The sequence below is a fragment of the Lepus europaeus genome, chromosome 12 (assembly GCF_033115175.1).
Source record: "Lepus europaeus isolate LE1 chromosome 12, mLepTim1.pri, whole genome shotgun sequence".
NCBI classification, from domain to species: domain Eukaryota; kingdom Metazoa; phylum Chordata; class Mammalia; order Lagomorpha; family Leporidae; genus Lepus; species Lepus europaeus.
In genome coordinates, this window is record NC_084838.1 from 38,084,869 (window position 1) to 38,104,376 (window position 19,508).

Below are 19,508 nucleotides of genomic sequence, written 5' to 3' on the forward strand. Positions count from 1 at the left end.
ATTTGGGAGTCCCACATCCCATATCAGAGTGCTGGTTTGAGTCCCAGCTAATCCACTTCCTGTCCAGCACTCCCTGGGAGGCAGCAGAGACATCTTGCTTACTTGTGTCCTTGCTACCCATGTGCAACCCAGATTGAGACCCAGGCTCCTAGCTTCAGCCTGGCCCAGCCTTAGCTGTTATGGACACTGGGGGAGTAAAGAAGCTGGCAGAAGATCCCTGTCTGTTTGCCTTTCAAATGAAAGATGAAAATGAGTAAATTTTTAAAAATACAATTACCACTTTTTAAGGACCAGTAGATGAGTGTTAACTGTAGATCAGGCACAACAGACAACAAAATTAGTGAACCAAAAGACATGTCAGCGGACAAAATAAAGCACAGAGAAAGTGGGAAACCCACAGAGCTTTAGTAAAAGACATGTGGGGCACAATGGAAATGCTTAACTTACACGAGCTGGAGTCCCAGGACAGAAAGAATGGAGTAAAGCAGTATTTTGAAGAGATACTCAAAATGGCTGAGACCTTTTTGAAATGTGTAAAAGGCATCAACTCAAAATTCAACCTCTTAACAAACCCCAATCAGCATAAATTCCAAGGAACAAAATAAAGCAAAGTATTACACGTATCACAGTCAACCTACTGAAACCAAAAACAAACAAAAAAATAGTTCTTTCAAGCAACCAGAGGAAAAGGAACATTTCCTGCAGAGGCAACAACAAAAGTGAAAGCTGATTTCTCAAAAGAAATGATGGAAGCCAGAAGGAAATGAAATGTCTTTAAATGCTGAAAGAGGATAAAGTGAGCCCATCTTGAATTATACATCCCACAGGAAAATCCTCATAAACTGAAGTGAAATAAAAATGTTTTCAGACAAACAATAAAATGAAAGAATTTACCATTGGTAGACCTGTGCTGTGAGTATGGGGCAAGCATTTGGCACAGCAGTTGAGATCCCACACGTAACACCCTCATCTTACACTTACACTTGGATTCGTGTCCCAACTCTGCCCTGCTAATGTCCCTGTGAGGCAGTGGGTAATGGCTCATGTAGGTGGGTCTCAGACACCCACAGGGGAGACCCAGATTCAGTTTCAGGCTCCTGGCTTCGGACTGGCCCAGCCCTGGTTAATGCAAGCATTTGGGAGGTAAACCAGCAGCAGATGGAAGTTCTGTCTCTGATTTTCAAATGAATAAAATAAAAATATTTTAAAGCTTTTTAAATAAAATGAATTTAAGATAGGGTTTTTTAGGCAAAGGTTAAACCCAAAAACAACAATACTTCAGATGAAAATATAGAAATGCAGGAAGGAACAAAATAAAAATCAATGAAATGAGTCAATGTTTAGGTAATTATCAACATATACTGGCTGTAAAATGCAATAACAATAATGTCTCTTGATATTTAAAATGCAGGGGCCGGCACTGTAGTGTAGCAGGTAAAGCCGCCGCCTGCAGTGCCAGCATCCCATATAGGTGATGGTTCAAGTCCCAGCTGGTCCACTTCTGATCCAGCTCTCTGCTAAGGCCTGGGAAAGCAGCAGAAAATGGCCAATGTACCCATGTGGGAGACCTGGATGAATCTCCTAGTTTCAGCCTGGCCTAGCCCTGGCCATTGTGGCCATTTAAGAAAATACAAAGCCAGATAGGAGAGGACCATGTTTCATTTTAAAATTTTATTTAATTATTAAAGATTTATTTATTTATTTATTTGAGAGGAAGAGTTACAGAAAGAGAGAAGGAGAAAGAGAAAGAGATCTTCCATCCGCTAGTTCACCCCCAGAATGGCTGCAATGGCCGGAGCTGGGCCAACCCGAAGCCAGGAGCTTCTTCCAGGTCTCCCACATGGGTGCAGGAGTCCATGGACTTGGGCAATCTTCCACTGCTTTCCTAGGCTCACTAACAGGGAGCTGGATTGCAAGTAGAGCAGCTGGGACTCGAGCCAGCACCCATGAGACACCAGCACTGCAGATGGCAGCTTAACCTGCTATGCCACAATGCTGACCCCATATATAAAGCACTGTAAAAACTTAATAATTGGGGCTGGTGCTGTGGCTTAGTGGATAAAGCCGCCGCCTGAGGTGCTGGCATCCCATAAGGGTGCCAGTTCAAGAACCGGCTGTTCCACTTCTGATCCAGCTCTCTGCCATGTCCTGGAAAAGAGTGGAAGATGGCCCAAATCCTTGGGCTCCTGCACCCGCATGGGAGACCCAGAAGAAGCTCCTGGCTCCTGGCTTTGGATCTGTGCAGCTCCAGCCATTGTGGTCAATTGGGAAGTGAACCAGCGGATGGAAGACCTCTCTCTCTCTCTCTCTGCCTCTCCTCTCTGTGTAACTGTGACTTTCAAGTAAAATAAATAAATCTTAAAAACAAAAACAACCCACTACCACTACCTCTCTTGGAGCCACCCTGCAGGCCACTCTGGCTGGAAGCTTCTGAGTTAAATAAATCTTCCTTTAAAAAAAATTAACAAAATAACACAGGTTAATTAAAAACGGGCCAAGAATCTGAATATATTTCTTTAAAACAGATATATAAATGGCCAATAAGCCCATGCAAATCAAAACCACAATGAAATATCATTTCAGACCCACTAGGATGGCTAAATAAACAAAAATAGCCAGTAACGGCCGGCGCCGTGGCTTAACAGGCTAATCCTCCACCTTGCGGCGCCGGCACACCGGGTTCTAGTCCCGGTTGGGGCGCCGGATTCTATCCCGGTTGCCCCTCTTCCAGGCCAGCTCTCTGCTATGGCCCGGGAAGGCAGTGGAGGATGGCCCAAGTGCTTGGGCCCTGCACCCGCATGGGAGACCAGGAGAAGCACCTGGCTCCTGCCATCGGATCAGCGAGATGCGTTGGCCACAGCGGCCATTGGAGGGTGAACCAGCGGCAAAAAGGAAGACCTTTCTCTCTGTCTCTCTGTCTCTCTGTCTCTCTGTCTCACTATCCACTCTGCCTGTCCAAAAAAAAAAAAAAAAAAAAAAAAAAGCCAATAACAAGTATTGAAGAATGTGGAAAATTTTGAAATTTAGACAGTACTGGTGGATCATAAAATGGTATAGGAGCTTCAAATGAAAACAGATGGCTCTTCAAAGTGTTGAATGACCCAGCAATTTCATTCCTGGGTATACACACAAGAAAACTGAAAACAAATGTTCACACACAAACTTACACCCAGGTGTTCACAGCAGCGTTACTCGTGACAGCCAATGTCCATCACCTGAGAGACGGATGGATGTGACGCCCAGATACAACGGGAAGGGGCAGAGCTCAATGATGGGATGCGGTGCTGACACATGGTACAACACGATAAACCTTGAAAACGTTATCCCACGGGCTGCATGCTGTGTGATCCCATTTGTATGGAATGTTCGGAATATTCAATCCACAGAAATAGAAATGAAATGAGTAGTTGCCAGGGCTATGGGGTGGAGAAATGGGGAGTGACCTCTTTTAGGAAGGGCCTCTTTTTGGGATGATGAAAATCTTCTAAAGTTGGGTTATGGTACTGGTTGCACAACTATGAATATACTAAAAAGCCACTGCATTGTACACATTTTAAAGGGGTGAAATTTTATGGAATGTGAAGCATATTTCAATAAAGTTATTAAGTAAAAAACTGAAAACCCTTTGATGGGGCCAGTGCTAATGGGTAGTAGACTAAGCTTCCACCTGAGGCACCAGCATCCAATACAGGCACTGGTTCTAGTCCTGGCTGCTCCTCTTCCGATCCAGCTCTCTGCTATGGCCTGGGAAAGCAGTAGAAGACGGCCCAAGTGCTTGGGTCCCTGCACATGCATGGAAGACCTGGAAGAAGCTCCTGGATCTCGGCTTCAGATCAGCATAGCTCCAGCTGTTGTGACCATTTGGAGAGTGAACCAGTGGATGGAAGACCTCTCTTTCTGTCTCTCCTTCTCAGTCTGTAATTTTACAGCTCAAATAAATAAATGAAATCTTAAAAAAACAAACAAACAAAAAAACCTTTGATAGCTCTCCTTTGCCCAAGCACTTAGTCTACTGGGGCATTTAAGTTCCTTTCTGACTGGTTTCCAACTACATTTTCAACCATTATTTCCTGCTGTTTCTCTCTTACACCATCTTTAGCTAATACTCCAAACACTTAATGTCAGTTTATGATTCCACGACTTTGTACATACCATTCCTATTGTCAAGGATGTAACACTCTCTCTTCTCTTTCTGGTAAACGCCAATAAATCCAAAAAGAACAAATGCTGTTTCTTCCAAGAAATCATCCCTAACTCAAAATACAGTTGATCCTCCCCTGTATAGTACAAATACTGGTTTATGCACCTACCCTGACAACAGACTCTGAACTCCCTGGTTTTACCAGATAGTATCATTTTCTGGCCCAGAACTCAATGCTTGTAAGTACTTAGTAAACGTTTATTGAATAAATGAATAACAAAACACTCCCTCACTACTGACCAGAAATAGAGTGATTTTTTTCTCCATGCAGTTTAATTGGTAAAATCCATACAAATACAACTTGAGTTCTGGCCTTCAGAGACCCATAAAATGAAATAAAAATACAAATTTGAGGCCAACATTCAGACTTAGGGAAATTACCACAGAGTAACATTTCATGGGGGTTCCTAGTTGGGATACTTATCATTGTTGACCGAACACACTTCCTGGAGTCAATACTCTTATTCAACATATTAAATGTGTTGTTTAACTCTAGTAACCACAGCTGTGACTTAGTTAACGATCTCAATAAATCCTACTTAAATCAGAGACAGGAAAAAATTATGCAAATGAATTCTTATCTGTTTTTCTGCCCAAGGCATATTTGATAACAGATAAAACATACTCCAGATCGTCTCTACTTAATAGTCAGGAAACCATCTGAGGCTTTATTTGGATCAAAATCAAATACAAAGAAGAAAAAAAAGCCTGCTATATTCACAAATGGTTTTATTTCAGAAAGAAATTATATATTAAAAGAAACAGAGTTAAGAGCTTACATTCACATATGAAAGTGAATCTAGGAAAGTCAACAGTTATTAATACACAAACCACATGATTAAAAAAGACAGTAACAGATAATGACAGATGGCCTTGCCTTAGGCTCATCCACAAAACAGTATCTTTTGTTTAAAAGCAAAAAGATATTGGTCTTTAAAATAGCTCTTCAGAAATGAGTTTGTAGTTGCAATGAACTTTAAAATCAAACAATCACACTAGACTCTGTGTGCAGGCTGTATCACACCCACATTTGTCCAGCAGGATGGAAACCATCCATCAATTACACCTTGCAACTAGATAGTATATCTTCCACTAATCTCTTATAAACCCAGGCATCTCCCTTAAGCCGCTGCCTCCTGATACCCACCACGTCAGGTTTTTGAAGCTGGCACACTTCTAGTTCGAACTGCATTGTCACTTTGCCAAAGTCTGACTGTGTCTGACATTTCAGTGTATAGCTGTGAGAAACAAGAAGCCAGTTAGTAGGAGAACCATGAATATTCTGCTTATTACAAGCGGTTTCAGCCTCCAGGAGGCCAATGGAGAAAATGAGCCATTATTTCACATTAAGCAATGTATCACTGCTTACAATTTCCAAATGGCCTTGCTATGCATTGGTGATAGAGTATGACTGGTGTTTTCCCAGAAGCTTAACTGGAATCCCAAAAATTATAAGGATAAAGGCTTTACCAGAATTCTCCCTTGCTCCAAAGCAAAGCCCTATTTTCATAGCTCTGCCATTCATGTCTAAGAAATCTTCTGGCATTCTCTATGCAACCCTTTCAACAGTGTAATCCAATAGCACCAGGCCCTTTCCACAAAGCTCACAACACAAGAAAGTGCAGGGAAGATTAAGAACATTTTGTGTGTGCACCTCATTAGAAACTTCTGCCTTTCATATAAATAAAGCTGAGGCCTGTCAGGAGACATGAGTTTTTGAGGTTTTTCTAATAGTAGTAAGATGTCATGATCATTATAACATCTCATGGCAGAAAGAGGAGCAAAAACAAGCCCAAAGAGATGATGTGTTCCCAGAGTTGAAACACATGGCATCTATGGTCAAAACTCCCATAGCACCTACCCTGATAATGGAAAGGCTCAGTCGAAATAAAGCCTTAAACTCACCTAAAGAAATAGGTTACATAAACTGAATTCATGTAAAAAGTATTCTTAATTAGGTCATGTTATATTTTATTTATTTGTTGATCCTGAATAAACACAATAAGCAATAGGATCTCAAATTTCAGATCCTTAAATATTCAAAGGTCCATGAATGGGCATGGTTCTGCAGTATTACAGAGAAATTACTTTGTATCTATTATGCATTATGAGGTTTCATAAAACATCATTTCTTTTCTTGATAACTTGGCTATGTGTTTTGGGGAAGGAACTTGATCCCTTAAAAATAAGGAGTCAATATCAACACAGCAAAAGGAGCACCCTGCAGTCCAGGATCTTTCCAGGAAGATGAAGCATGGCATAATTTAATAAAATGGAAGATTAAAAACAATTTCTCCTGACTAGGAAAAGCTAATAATAGGATATAATCAAGATTAGCAACATCATTCCACTGAAAAGCTAACCTTTATCATTCTGCTTCATCATAAACAATGCAAAAAGAGAAAAATAAGAACAGAAAGGATGCAGAGACCTGTGGATTGAACAGGAAGTTAGGATAAAGTATTGCTTAGCAGTTAGTGATAGACCACAAGCTGAAGGAAAAATCATCAAAGGTCTGTGATAGAGATTTGGCTTGAGGTTCTGGAACCAGAGATAAGCCTCAAGCATAAAAAAGAGATCAGAGTGATGCAGAGAAATGTGTTCTAACAAAGCCTAAAGAAGAAAACCACAGTTCCCATAAGTAATGCCTGCCAACATTCACAGATAGAATTAAAACTACATTTGCAAAAGATTTCTTAAACTTTATTCTAGGGGCTGGAGCTGTGGCATAGCAGGTAAAGCTGCCGCCTGCAGTGTCAGCATCCCATAAGGGCGCTGGTTTGTGTCCTGGCTGCTCCACTTCTGATCCAGCTCCCTGCTAATGTGCCTGGGAAAACAGCTGAAGATGGCTCAAGTGCTTGGGCCCCTGCACCCATGTGGGAGACCCAGAAAGAGCTCCTGGCTCTGGTTTGGCGCAGCTCTGGCAGTTGCGGCCCGTTGGGGAGTGAACCAGCAGATGGAAGACCCTTCTCTCTCTCTGCTCCCGCCTCTGCCTCTCAAATAAATAAATCTTAAAATAAGAAAAAAACAAAAATCACCTCATTCTAACATTGACTATTCTATTTGCAGGTTGGGTTTGTTTTTTTGTTTTTTTTTTTTTTTTTGGACAGGTAGAGTCATAGACAGTGAGAGAGAGAGAGAGAGAAAGGTCTTCCTTTCCGTTGGTTCACTCCCCAAATGGCCACCATGGCCGGTGCTGCGCCAATCTGAAGCCAGGAGCCAGGTGCTTCCTCTCCCATGCCCAAGAGCTTGGGCCATTCTCTACTGCCCTCCAGGGCCACAGCAGAGAGTTGGACTAGAAGAGGAGCAACCGGGACTAGAACCCGGCGCCCATATGGGATGCCGGTGCCACAGGCGGAAGATTAACCAAGTGAGCCACAGCGACGGCCCTATTTGCAGGTTTTGGTAACTCTGTTAGTGACTCTACATAACAAACTTTAGAGACTTAAATTAGTGGAAATGCTAACAAATATGAACATCTCAGGTAGCCAGAAGAGGTCTGCCTATTCAGACCATGAGATCATCATTAAGGAGCCTTTTATAGCATTCACTCAACAGTAGGGGAAAGACTAAGAAATATCTCCCTTAAAGTACTGAAACCCAGTCCTGCAAGATGGAAAGGCATGAAGAGAAGGATGCTATACACCCTGAGTGTCTAATTAATTTAGATTATAATGTGTAAATACCATTGCAAAGCAGAAAACCAGAAGAAAATAGAGGATTTAAAACAAGTTCAGATTTTACTACTCTGAAATGAAGTCTAACTTTGAAAGTGGGGACAGCATGGGCACTTAAAAAACTTCTACAGCTCAAACAAAAGAGAATAAATCATGATACTATCATAAAAGTTGTTTGTAGTTAGTGGGAGAAATATATATATATATATATATATCTCGAAAATATATATATTTAAGTGGTGAGGTGAAAGGGAATCAATCCATATTTCCTCAGAGTTCAAAAGATAGTAAGTATAAATACAAGTCAATAAGTGCTTCTTACCCCTTTTGTACAAAATCAACATGCTTCTTTGGAAGAACAGACATGATTTCACTCAAGAGTTGATCTGGATTCACTAATCTGGTTGTCGTCACGTTATAGTGAAGCTTAAAAAAAGGAAAAGGTGAAGTAAATATGTATGTCAACACAAGGACTATCCTACCTGAACCAAAGATCTAAAATGCCTCAATACAGGAGTACCTTTTCAAACGGAAATATTTCAAGAAAAATAATGAAAGAATTTACAGTCAATTCTTGATAAATTGGATTAAGATGGCCCTAGGAAAGCTTAAAGAAATGATATTTATTAGTAACGACATCCATATCATCCCTTTTGCAACTTTATTTTCCTTTTCTACTAATCTTTCCTAAAGAAATAAATATTAAATAGTAGCAGTCTATCTGAGCTTTACCAGTATATTCCTTCCCACATCATGATATACACACTAACAGCCCTAAAGGTAAACTAAGGGAAAATGAAACAAATGCCTTAGAAAGTTGCTTTGTAATAGTTGAATACATTTACTTAAATTCTTCATGGATTATTTAAAGAATATTAGAGAATTCCAGGAGTTAATTCTAAGATAATTCTATGAGAGAATGAATATAACAGATATCCCTTTTAGAAAAGTAGTGAGAAGTTTTTTTTCTCACTGATTGAGAGCATATTTCTAAGAGGTAATTTCATTCCTAAGCAGCTTCTATCTATTCATTTAACACCTACTGGATGCTTACTAGGTGCCAGGCACTGTGTTAGTAAGTCCTACAGAAAGGAAAAACTCCTCCCCTTCCTAACAGTTTCATTACTGTCAAAATAGTTTAAGAGACACACAGGTATGAGTCATACAATGGAAAGACAAGGAGGGACACACAGAGGGAATATTAATTAAGTGGTCTGTAAACTCTAAGTATGAATAAGATCATCAAAGTTTATGTAATAATTGTTAAGTTTAAAAACATTTCTGTATTTAAAATTGCTAGACTCATCTAATATCCTTTATTAATAAAAATGTATTTCAATGTCAAAAAATAGTTTTGATGTCTTTTAGATCTGAATTGTTTCTTTTGTTATTTTTAAAGATTAATTTATTTGAAACTGAGTTACACACAGAGAAGAGAGGCAGAGGGTTGGGGGGTGTCTTCCATCCACTGGTTTACTCCTCAGTTGGCCGCAAGGGCCAGAGTTGCGCTGATACAAAGCCAGGAGCCAGGCCAGCGTCGTGGTTCAATAGGCTAATCTTCCGCCTGTGGCACCGGCACCCTGGGTTCTAGTCCCGGTTGGGGCACCAGATTCTGTCCTGGTTGCTCCTCTTCCAGTCCAGCTCTCTGCTGTGGCCCGGGAGTGCAGTGGAGAATGGCCCAAGTCCTTGGGCCCTGAGCCTGCATGGGATACCAGGAGAAGCACCTGGCTCCTGGCTTCGGATCAGCGCAGTGCACCAGCCGCAGCAGCCATTGAGGGGTGAACAAACGGAAAAGGAAGACCTTTCTCTCTGGCTCTCTCACTGTCCACTCTGCCTGTCAAATAAATAAATAAATAAATAAAAATAAAGCCAGGAGCCAGGAGCTTCCTCCAGGTCTCCCACGCGGGTACAGGACCTAAGGATTTGAGCCATCTTCTACTGCTTTTCCAGGCCATAGAAGAGAGCTGGATCGGAAGTGGAGCACCCGGGACTTGAACCAGTGCCCATATGGAATGACAGCACTGCAGGCAGCGGCTTTACATGCTATGCCACAGTGCCAGTCCCTGAATTGTTTGTTAAAAAAACCTGGAAAAATATATATAATATACATGCAATAATAACTGCAATATACTGTCACTCTCTTAAGCTGACACATAAAAATTACATATATTTATGGGGTACCATTTTATGGGGCATCAAGTGATGTTTCAACTTGAGTTCTTTTTATAAGCAACAAAATACTAAGACTCAACTATCTAACTTTTCAAAATAAGAACCTGAGCTCAAAGAAGAGATAATTAAAAAAAAAAAAATCTATGGAGCTTCACCATGGAGTTCCTCTTTTGTTTGTTTATTAATTTGAGAAGCAGAGAGACAGAGAGAAATAGACAAACACATACAGACACACAGAGCTCCCATCCGCTGGTTCACTCTCCCAAATATCCACAATAGGAAGGGACAGAGCAGGCTAAGCTCAGAGCTGGTAACTCCATCCAGGTCTCCCACATGGCTGGCAGGCACCCAAGGACCTGAGCTATCACCTGCTGCCTCCAGAGTGTGCATTCGCAGGAAGATGGAATTGGAGTGAAGCCAAGACTCAAACCCAGGAAACACTGATTATGGGTTGTGGGTGTCTCAAACAGCATTTAACCACTAGGCCCAATGTCTGCCCCTAAATACCCTGAGGTAGAATTTCCCAAGGTGTCACATAAGTTATCACTGGAGACACACAAACTACCTGACACATAAATACCACGACAAACAGATATTTATTATTATATATTTATTCCAATCCAATTGACAAGCTTATTAGGCCAAAACTAGTAACATATAGTGTTTTTTTTAAAAAAGATGTATTTATGTGAAAGGCAGATGGACAGAGAGAAAGGGGGAGGCAGAAAGAGATCTTCCATCTGCTGACTTACTCCGCAAATGGCCACAATGGCCAGGGCTGAGCCAGGCCGAACCTAGGAGCCTACAACTCCTTTTGGGTCTCCCACATTGGTGGCAGGAGCCCAGGTCCTCGGGCCATCCTCCACTGCTTTCCCAGGCAGGGAAAGGGACCTAGATTGGAAGCAGAGCAGCTGGGACTGGAATTGGCATTCAGATATGGGATATGCCACAACACAGGCCCCTATAGATTTCTCTTAAATAAATTCAATATATATATATACATATAATGCTAAAGTGTATATATATATATATATATATATATATACACACATATAATGCTATAGTACATTGACAGTACATTTTAAAATATGTATAGTTTAGAATATATGAATCATTAACTCCATAAATCTATTTTTTTAAGATTTATTTATTTGAAAGGTGGAGTTACAGAGAGTAAGAGACAGAAACCTTCATCCAAAGTTACAGAAGAGAGGTAGACAGAGACAGAGGTCCTCTATCTGCTGGTCACTCCCCAAATGGCCATAACAGCCAGAGCTGAGCTGATCTGAAGTCAGGAGCTCTAGCACTTAAGCCACTTTCCACTGCTTTCCCAGGCCATTAACAGAGAGCTGGATCAGAAGAGGAGCAGCTGGGACAGGAACGGTGTTCATACAGGATGTTAGCACCACAGGTGGAGGCTTAACTTACTACGCCACAACACTGGCCCCATAATCTATTTTTGAAAACAGGGTTGGAGGGGACCAGCGCTGTGGTGCAGCGGGTTAAAAGCCCTAGTCTGAAGCACTGGCATCACACATGAGTGCCGGGTTCTAGTCCCAGCTGCTCCTCTTCCGATCCAGGTCTCTGCTGTGGCCTGGGAAAGCAGTAAAAGATGCCCCAAGTCCTTGGGTCCCTGCACCCGCATGGGAAGACCGGGAGGAAGCTCCTGGCTCCTGGTTTCGGATCGGTGCAGCTCGAGCTGTTTTGGCCATCTGGGGAATGAACCAGCAGATGGAAGACCTCTCTCTCTGTCTCTACCTCTCTCTGTAACTGTGTCTTTCAAATAAATAAAATAAATCTTTAAAAATAAAAGAAAGAAAGAAAACAGAGCTGGGGTTGGTGTTGTGGCATAGTGGGTAACGCTGCCACCTGCAACATGGGCATCCTATATGGGTGCTGGTTGATGTCCCAGCTGTTCCACTTCTGATCCAGCTCCCTGCCAATGGCCTGGGAAAAGCAGCAGAAGATGGCCCAAGTACTTGAGCCCCTGCCACCCATGTTGGAGACTTGGAAGCTCTTGGCTCCTATCTTTGGCCTGACCCAACACTGGCCATTGTGGCCATCTAGAGAGTGAACCAGCAGATGGAAGATCTCGCTCTGTCTCTCCCCCTCTCTGTGTAACTCTTTTAAGTAAATAAATGAATCTTAAAAGAGAGAGAGAGAGTCAACATAAACAAAATCCCAGATAAATCACAGAGCAGACAATATGCCAATATGATCAACATGGTGAAGGAGAATGCTAAATGGGTAGAGTTTGGGGACCTTGGCTTTAAATTATAAAAGGGACAAGTAGGACAACCATGAGACCCTCTGTCCCCCAGTGCTTTTCATCAAACTAAACTGCCTCTGTCAAGATAATAACTGAACATTTCTAAACTATAACTTAAACTATTGCTTTTATAAAATCATCCTATTTATCTAAGTTTCAGATTTTCATAAATTGCTTTTTTTTTAAAGATTTATTTATTTTTATTTGAAAGAGTTACACAGAGAGAGAGGCAGAAAGAGAGAAAGAGAGAGAGAGAGAGGTCTTCCACCCGATGGTTCACTCCCCAATTGGCCATAACGGCCAGAACTACACCGATCCAAAGCCAGGAGCCAGGAGCCTCCTCTGGGTCTCCCACGCGGGTGCAGGGGCCCAAGGACTTGGGGCATCTTCTACTGCTTTCCCAGGCCACAGCAGAGACCTGGATCGGAAGTGGAACAGATGGGTCTCCAACCAGTGCCCATATGGGATGCCAGCGTTTCAGGCCAGGGCGTTAATCCAGCGCCAGCCCCATAAATTGCTTTTTAAGAGGGCTTCACTGCATGTTACTTGCCATCTTTTTGAAAAAACTGAAGTGTTCTTTGTACTATTCTTTCAACTTTCTGTAAATTTATCATTTATATATATAAGAAGTTTGAGGGGTAGGATGAGGCTAATTTCCTAACGTGCTTTAGGTTCCGCAAAAGCTTAAAGCATTAAAAAGGGTTAGAAAACCAAAGTCAGATCAAGTTTCAGATTTGACGTTTGTGCTAATTAGGACAGTTAATTCTACTACACTTCAGTTAAGATGATCAACACTGATAATAATAATAGTTCTTGATATTGGAACAATATGTTGTATTAAAGCATTTCATATGTGATGTAGCACTGCATATGTGCAGCCTTGTTTCTATGGCCCAGTTCTACGAGGTTGCCTCTGGCTTTTACAAATGAAGGCACCGAGGAAATCAGGAATAAAGTGACTTCTCTGAGTTACATGGTATGAAGCTGGGGCTAGAACTCGGGTCTTCTGGGGCCGGCACTCTGGCACAATGCATTAAACTGCTGCCTGCGGGGGCGGCACTGTGGCATGGTGGGCTAAGCCTCAGCCTGCAGCCCCAGCATCCCATATGGACGCCAGTTCGTGTCCCCTATGCTCCTCTTCTGAGTCAGCTCTCTGCTATGGCCTGGGAACACAGAAGATGGTCCAAGTGCTTGGGCCATCCATGTAGGAGGCCCAGAAGAAGCCCCTGACTTCGGATCAGCTCAGCTCTGGCAGCTGTGGCCATTTGGGGAGTGAACCACCAGATGGAGGACCTCTTTCTGTCTCTCTCTAACTCTGCCTTTCAAATAGAATAAATAACTTAAAAAAAAAAAAAAAAAAAAAAACAGGCCGGCGCTGTGGCTCAACAGGCTAATCCTCCGCCTTGCGGCGCCGGCACACCGGGTTCTAGTCCCGGTCGGGGTGCCAGATTCTGTCCCGGTTGCCCCTCTTCCAGGCCAGCTCTCTGCTGTGGCCAGGGAGTGCAGGAGGATGGCCCAAGTGCTTGGGCCCTGCACCCCATGGGAGATCAGGAGAAGCACCTGGCTCCTGCCATCGGATCAGCGCGGTGCGCCAACCGCGGCGGCCATTGGAGGGTGAACCAACGGCAAAAAAGGAAGACCTTTCTCTCTGTCTCTCTCACTGTCCACTCTGCCTGTCAAAAAGTAAAAAAAAAAACAAACAACCAAAAAAAAAAAAAAACAAACAGCAGCCAAGGGGAGCTTGGCTTCCTGTCTTCCACACTTTAAAAAGAACTCAGGTTTTCTCATTCCCAATCTTGGGATTTCACCCCTATACCTTGAATGTACTGGGTGACTACACAGAAAATTAACACAGCAGTTCCTTTTGAAAGATGTATTCAGGTTGTAAGCAAATTCACACAGACAAATACTTTTAGAACATTATCCATAGTGTTTGCTCACTGCTTAGCTTCTCAATGACATATCTAATTTAGATAAGTTTCCTGAATTTTATTTAGTGTGTTTCAGTTAAACTGTATTATTGTTTTCTTAATCCCAATGTTAGGATTTGAACCATTTCAAATTATGAGGATACTTCAAAAAGTTCACAGAAAAATATAACACAGCAGGTTGTGGCACAGCAGGTTAAGCCACCATTGGGACACCAGCACCCCATATGAGTGGCCAGTTGAGTCCCAAATGCTCCACTTTTGATCCAGCTTCCTGCTATGTGCCTGGGAAGGCAGCAGAAAATGATTCAAGTGCTTAGACCCCTGCCATCCATGTGGGAGAGGAGGATGGAGTTCCTGATTCCAGACTTGAACCTGGCCTAGAACTGGCTGTTACATCCATTTGCAGAGTGAAGCAGCAGATGGAAAATTGATCTCTCTCTCTCTCCTCACCCCTCTATCACTATAGCTTTCAAATAAATAAATAAATAAAGCAATCCAGCCAGCAGTCAGCTCCTGAAATCCATACAGAATTCCAGTTCATTTACCTTTAGCTTTCTTGGTCCGTCTTTGACACAGCCCTTCCTTTTGCTCCTGGTAAGCACAGTAATAACCTTATCCAATCCTCTTTCAAGACTCCCAAACACTTTGGTTCCTTTTCTTCTTGGAGTATCCTCCATATGTGCTTGGTTGAGATCCAGTTCCACTGAACGGCACCTTAAAAAACAACAAAAAGCACAGGTAACACTGGGCCTCCTGCCTGCTGGGGCTCTGAAAGGTCAACAAAGAGGGAGGTCTACACACAGCAGGGACTCCAGGGCCAGATCACCTCATTCCTCTTCAAGGGCAGAGGCTAATGCCATCTCCCACTGGGAAAAAGTCATCACTCTCCCTTCAGCCAACTGCCACTTGGCAAAAACTATTATTCCCCCTCTTTTTCACTTGGAGAATGGATCAGAGTATGGAAGATCTGTCTCTCTTTCAAATAATTCAATAAGTAAATCAAAAACAAAACTATATTGAGATGCATTTAAAAATTTAAATAAATACAAAATATATGCAAAAGTTGAAAGAACAGTATAATGAACACCCACACACAACCTCCTAGAATCAATAATTGTTAATATTTTGCCACACTGGCTTTCTCTACGCATACAGGTAATAAACACATTACATATATGTAAATTTTGGCTGAGCCATTTGAAAGTAATCTATTTGATGATATCATGGCACTTCACTCTGAAACATTTTAGGAAACATCTCCAACGAATAAGGACATGTTAGAATATCATTATCACATCAAGAAAATTAACAATTCTGTAATGTCATCTAATATCCAATCCCCATTCTCACTCCCCAATTGTCTCCAAAATGGATTATGCTTCAGAAAAACATCTGTAAAAAACAATGAAGGGGGGCCAGCACTGTAGCTAGTAGGTAAAACCGCTGCCTGCAGTGCCAGCATCCCATATGGACGCCAGTTCAAGACCTGGCTGCTCCGCTGCTGATCCAGCTCTCTGCTATGGCCTGGGAAAGCAGTAGAAGATGGCCCAAGGACTTGGGCCACACGCATGGGAGACCTGGAAGCTCATGGCTCCTGGCTTCGGATCGGCACAGCTCCGGCCATTGTGGCTATCTGGGGAGTGAACCAGTGGATGGAAGATCTCTCTCTGTGTCTCCTCTCTCTGTGTAACTCTTTCAATAAATAAATAAATCTTTAAAAACAAAAACAACAACAACAACAATGAAAGGGGCTGGAGCTGTGGCATAGCAAGTAAAGCTGCCACCTGTGTCATCAGCATCAAATACGGGTGCTGGTTCGAGTCTTGGCTGTTTCACTTCCCATCCAGCTCCCTGCTAATGCGCTTGGGGAAGCAGCAAAGGATGGCACAAGTGCTTGGGCCCCTGCATCCATGTGGGAGACCCGGAAGAAGCTCCTGGCTCACTCACTTCTGTCTGGCCTAACTTCAGCCATTGAGGCCATTTGGGGACTGCACCAGTAGAAAAAAGACTTCTCTCTAACTATCTTTCAAAAAAAAACACAGTGAAGGATGGGGCCGGTGCTGTAGCGTAACGGGTTAAGCCGCTTTCTGTGATGCCAGCATCCCACATGAGGGACAGTTCAATTCCTGCTGCTCCACTTCCCATCCAGCTCCCTGCTAAGGTGCCTGGGAAAGCAGTGGAAAATGGCCAAGTGCTTGGGCCCCTGAACCCATGTGGGAGACCCAGAAGAAGCTCCTGGTTCCTGGCTTCAGTCTAGCCCAGCTCTAGCTGTTGCAGCCATTTGGGGAGTGAACCAGCAGATGGAAGATCTCTCTGTTTCTCCCTTTCTCCCTCTCTCTCTCTGTAACTCTGCCTTTCAAATAAAATTTAAAAAATAATAATGGGGGCCAGCACTGTGGCATCACAGGTAAAGCTGTTGCCTGCATATGGGCACCGTTTTGGGTACTATATGGGCACCAGTTTGAGTCCCAGCTCCCTGGTAGTGTGCCTGGGAAAGCCCCTGCAAGGACTGGAAGAAGCTCTTGGCTCCTGGCTTTGGATGAGCCCAGCTCTGGCCGTTGCGGCCATTTGGGGAGTGAATCAGCAGATGGAAGACTTCTCTCTCTCTCTCCCTGCTGTTGCCTCTCTGTAACTCTGCCTTTCAAATATATAAATAAATCTTTAAAAAACAATAATGAAGGATCACTAATGCTGCAGAACTTTTCATAAGAGAAAAGCGGGTTTTCTCTGAAACCTGTTAGTGTCTTTACAATTTGGGAGGACCACTGTTAGTGGATGCTTATTGGCAGAGGAAGGCATGGGCCCCAGAGAAGGAACCACAAGGCTGGGGTCAGCACCACTGTCTTCCCAGGCTGCTGGACTTTAACGTGCAGGTCCCACTGCTGATTAGGCTGATGATCCTGCCCCATGAGCGCTAGAGAAAGAAGTGGCAACAGATTCAGTAATGGCCACTGACCATTCTCCAACAGCCAGACATCCCTGCGTATCCACTAGAATCCATGTGACGATTCACCTTCACCAGGTTTATTGCATTTGAAAACAGAAATCTGGTTACATACAGCAAAGATCAAAGTCTAAAACATGGAGCACTTACCGCCTCTCAGGGCTAATGACACCTGTTATTAACTGGTCTGTTCCTGCTGCATTTACTGGTGTTTTAACTGGAGTTGCTTTCAGGCACTGGTTTCTAGCTACTAGAAAACAAACACAAACCATATGCAGCTCACATACTATGATTCCAAAATCAACAATGCATAAATCACCTCACTCATTGACCCAAAAATATTCACCTGGCCAGTAATATTAAAGATTCTAGTTTTTAAAGAAATGTTTCCATATGATTCATAATAAAAACAAAAGTATTTAGTTTTACATATATGGCTTTTCTTTTTTTCACTGAAAACTAAAGCCATGTTTATAATTAATCTAATACATCATTTAAATATAGATTTTACGATTACTAATTCTTTTTTTTATTTTTATTTTTTAATTTTTTATTTTTGACAGGCAGAGTGGACAGTGAGATAGAGACAGAGAGAAAGGTCTTCCTTTTTTGCCGTTGGTTCACCCTCCAATGGCCGCCGCGGTTGGCGCGCTGCGGCCGGCGCACCGCGCTGATCCGATGGCAGGAGCCAGGTGCTTCTCCTGGTCTCCCATGGGGTGCAGGGCCCAAGCACTTGGGCCATCCTCCACAGCACTCCCTGGCCACAGCAGAGAGCTGGCCTGGAAGAGGGGCAACCGGGACAGGATCGGTGCCCCGACCGGGACTAGAACCCAGTGTGCCGGCGCCGCAAGGCGGAGGATTAGCCTAGTGAGCCATGGCGCCGGCCTAATTCTTTCTTTAAAAAAAAAAGATTTATTTATTTATTTGAAAGTCAGAGTTACACAGAGAGAGAAGGAAAGGCAGAGAGCGAGAGGTCTTCCATCCACTGGTTCACTCCCCAATTAGCCGCAACGGCCGTAGCTGTGCCGATCCAAAGCCAGGAGCCAGGAGCTTCTTCCAGGTCTCTCACGAAGGTGCAGGGGCCCAAGGACTTGGGCCATCTTCTACTCCCTTCCCACGTCATAGCAGAGAGCTGGATTGGAAGTGGAGCAGCTGGGTCTCAAACCGGCGCCCATATGGGATGCCAGCACTGTAGGCAGCAGCTTTACCCACTATGCCACAGTGCTGGTCCCACTAATTCTCTTTCCTATAAATAAAAGTCAACCTGTATTTACACAAGGACTCAGTTTGTGCCTTTATTTGATACATTATTGAAAGGCTTTAATTCAACTCATAGCCTTACTGAATTGCTGTTAAGCAAACAGATCAGTCTCCTGTGAAAACTTGACAAGTTATTAAGGTGTGAGATTTCGTATTTTGCATATTTTCTGTTTCAAAATTTTGTGCTCTATTCTAGGAAGGGCATTTGCATACCATATAGCATGTCACATATTTACATGAACAGACATGGGAGTTTGGCACAGTGGGTTAGGCACCAGCATCCATACTGGAGTGCATGGGTTCAAGTCCCAGCTCCTCTCATGATTCCAGCTTCCTACTAATGTGCAACATGGAAGGCAGCAGGTGACGGCTCAAGTACTTGTCTCCCTACCATACACATGGGAGACCTGGACTGAGTTCCCAGCCAGCTCCCCACTTCAGCCAGGCCCAGCCCCAGCTCTTACAGGCATTTGGGAAGTGAGGTAGCAGATGCAAGATCTCTCCCTGTCTTCCTCTGCATTAAAATAAATAAAACAAATTTACATAAACAAATCAGGTTACCACCACTGATTACCTTTTTATTCATGATCTTAAAGTTTTACAGATTTTAGAGAGAGTATCCACTTTATGATAACAAAGATATGATACCAGATTTTTCAAAAGGGATTGGAGTTCGGTTTCGTTTGTGACTATTCAACTTTATTTTCACTAGTTCCACAAGAACAAGAAAATGAGCACAACCAAAAGTATCTGAAAAGTTTTCATCTTTGCATCCTAACAGTCTCTAGTACCATGCATGCTTGCCCTTCGACAAATTGTCACTAAATGGATTGTCACAGGAGTCACAAAAATAAAATTAATGTTTATGTCAAAAATAACTCACAGTGAAAGTAAAATGCAAAGTACTAATGGAAGCTATCGATCATGGCTCCCCTAGGCAGCTTTTACATTTAAAGAAAAATAGCCAATAAAAGCTTTTGACTAACACAATCTTTCTCACAGAGGCAAGATATGTAAACTGATGATACTTCAAGATTATAAAATAAATTCCTCA

The 19,508-nt window shown here is 42.8% G+C and overlaps 1 protein-coding gene across 5 annotated transcripts in view; it reads right to left on the reverse strand.

Moving 5' to 3' along the window:
• Positions 1-4,939: 4,939 nt before the first annotated feature.
• MELK (maternal embryonic leucine zipper kinase) overlaps positions 4,940-19,508 on the reverse strand; it is an 83,835-nt gene continuing 69,266 nt past the window's right edge. For 3 of the 5 annotated variants that reach the window (XM_062207944.1, XM_062207945.1, XM_062207942.1), the window contains 4 exons: positions 17,345-17,444; positions 14,796-14,964; positions 8,201-8,304; positions 4,941-5,439 (listed from right to left, as the gene is read on the reverse strand). In XM_062207944.1, the coding sequence (XP_062063928.1) occupies positions 5,262-5,439; positions 8,201-8,304; positions 14,796-14,964; positions 17,345-17,444 (551 nt within the window). In that variant the 3' untranslated portion in view covers positions 4,941-5,261. Of the gene's footprint in view, positions 5,440-8,200; positions 8,305-14,795; positions 14,965-17,344; positions 17,445-19,508 lie in introns of all 5 variants that reach the window. The other 2 variants (XM_062207947.1, XM_062207943.1) reach the window with 2 other exon arrangements.